The sequence below is a fragment of the Necator americanus genome, chromosome III, assembly GCF_031761385.1.
Source record: "Necator americanus strain Aroian chromosome III, whole genome shotgun sequence".
NCBI lineage: Eukaryota > Metazoa > Nematoda > Chromadorea > Rhabditida > Ancylostomatidae > Necator > Necator americanus.
The window spans coordinates 30,478,897-30,480,740 of NC_087373.1; the positions used below are offsets into that span (position 1 = coordinate 30,478,897).

General features: G+C 35.7%; 1 protein-coding gene across 1 annotated transcript; it reads left to right on the plus strand.

Annotated features, from left to right (window-relative positions):
- Positions 1-303: 303 nt before the first annotated feature.
- On the plus strand, positions 304-1,380 carry RB195_011473 (uncharacterized protein; the record flags this gene model as incomplete). Its single annotated transcript, XM_013436726.2, has 6 exons — positions 304-319; positions 576-643; positions 769-846; positions 907-1,026; positions 1,135-1,248; positions 1,315-1,380. The coding sequence occupies 6 exons, from the start codon at positions 304-306 to the stop codon at positions 1,378-1,380; spliced, it is 462 nt and encodes a 153-aa protein (XP_013292180.2).
- Between the last annotated feature and the right edge of the window lie 464 nt (positions 1,381-1,844).

Below are 1,844 nucleotides of genomic sequence, written 5' to 3' on the forward strand. Positions count from 1 at the left end.
GGATTGGCAATTGCTTGCACCTGTGGGAATAAAACTGCATCCAAACGATTACTGGTGAAAACAACTTAATAAAGTAGATCTTTACATCTGTACGAGTAAAGAAATCTAAAGTGGGTTTCCTTCCTTAGTTCTATGGGTAAAGAAATGTGATGGTAGGTGTGAAGAGTTGCACTGTTGGTCAAAATGATACCCCTGATTTCTGGATTTGTAGGAGATGTTTTGCGTTTTTGCAGCAATTCTGGCAAGCTCTATTCCTAACGTTATCTCCTAGCTGGAAAAAAAAACTCAACACCCGAAATACTTATGGTTTTGACGGGAGGTATGAGAATTTTGACAGTGAACTAATTATACTTTCAAATCATTGGAATAACCTGGCGAGGCTTCCACCTACAACGGTTCAAACGGCGCGTTTGCAATATTGATCACAGAGCAAACACATGAGCAATCATACGCCCCTCTGGCATGCTGGGAAGATAGTGTCCAGAATTGTCACCGTTTGCTGTTTTGACTAACGAAGGAACTAAGAAAGTCGATATTTTTCCTTTTCTCTGTTCTTCTTTATTTACTCATTACAGAGATCGTGATCAAAATGAATTTTGAATTCCTACGAACACTACATGGTTTCATTAATTTTCTGCAAGTGGTTAGTCGATAGATTTTTTTCTCGTATACTTATACTAGTTGTCAGATTTATGTCTCTATGTGGTCTTGTTCATATGATAACTTTTTTTCCAATTTGTTTTCCAAATTTCATAGAAGAATGTTCAGTGCTTCGGATTTGCTGCAATTTTTGCCTCCTCATTTATCTGGGTTGACAAAAATCTCTATTTCCAGTTTATATATAAGGTAAGAGTTAGTGTCGAAGGAAGAGTTGGCCTAATTTTCCTTCTTGTTCGCTTTTTTCAGGGCTTTGGATGGCAAACATTGATTCTTTTCATTTTGGTGATCACATTTCTATTTGCCTTGGTTATTTTACTTTCGAACATATTTGGTAAGGACGTATTCGGAACAGTTGGCAAGAAAAGGGTGAGTTCTTATTATTGTTACATGGAACTTTGATAGTATTTGATTGCTTCACAAGCTTAAGGAGAAAATTAGTGATTGTACGGTACAATTGTTCGTATCTCTTTTCAGCTTCTTTTATGCTATGCTCTTTGTTTAATTCTACTCATTGTATCAGCATCACTTGAGACGTGGTATGTTGGGCTTTCTGCCGGCTACCTACACAGTCGATTTATTGCAGTAACAGTAAGTTCAGGAACATATATTGTAGTCCTAGCAAAAAGTTTGTTTTTCTTCAAAATACATATTTAGGTCTTCAATTGGCTGTTGGTAGCCAGTTATATTGTACTAATAGTGGTGACTATTCTGTTTGTATAGTTTGCATTTTGCACTGACTGAACTTGTGTTCCCATTGCAATCCAATGTACTGTTGTCGTGTTATTCGGAGAGTTTTCCACGAAGATCGATGTCGAGAAGAGGTTACTTTTGTGAACAAAAGTTTCTAGTCATTAAAAAAAAGCGCTCATGTATTTTATGGACACTAATCTGACATTGATAACTAGTAGGCAGAAAAACATACGAGAAAGTTATGGAACCATTTGATGTACCTTTCTCATTCTTCACTTTCTTCTGGATTATTTCATACATAATGTTGTTTTATGTTTCATCTTACCTCTTTGATGTATAGAGTACGTTGCTGTTCGATTATTCGAATTAAAAAAAAATAAAACTAGGGTAAAACATTTTGTGTCACGAGCAAAAGATGTTAGTTCTAATTCCGTAAAGGTTGCTATTTTTTTTTTGTTTAGAACTCCTTTAAAACTCCTGATAAGTTTCTAGCG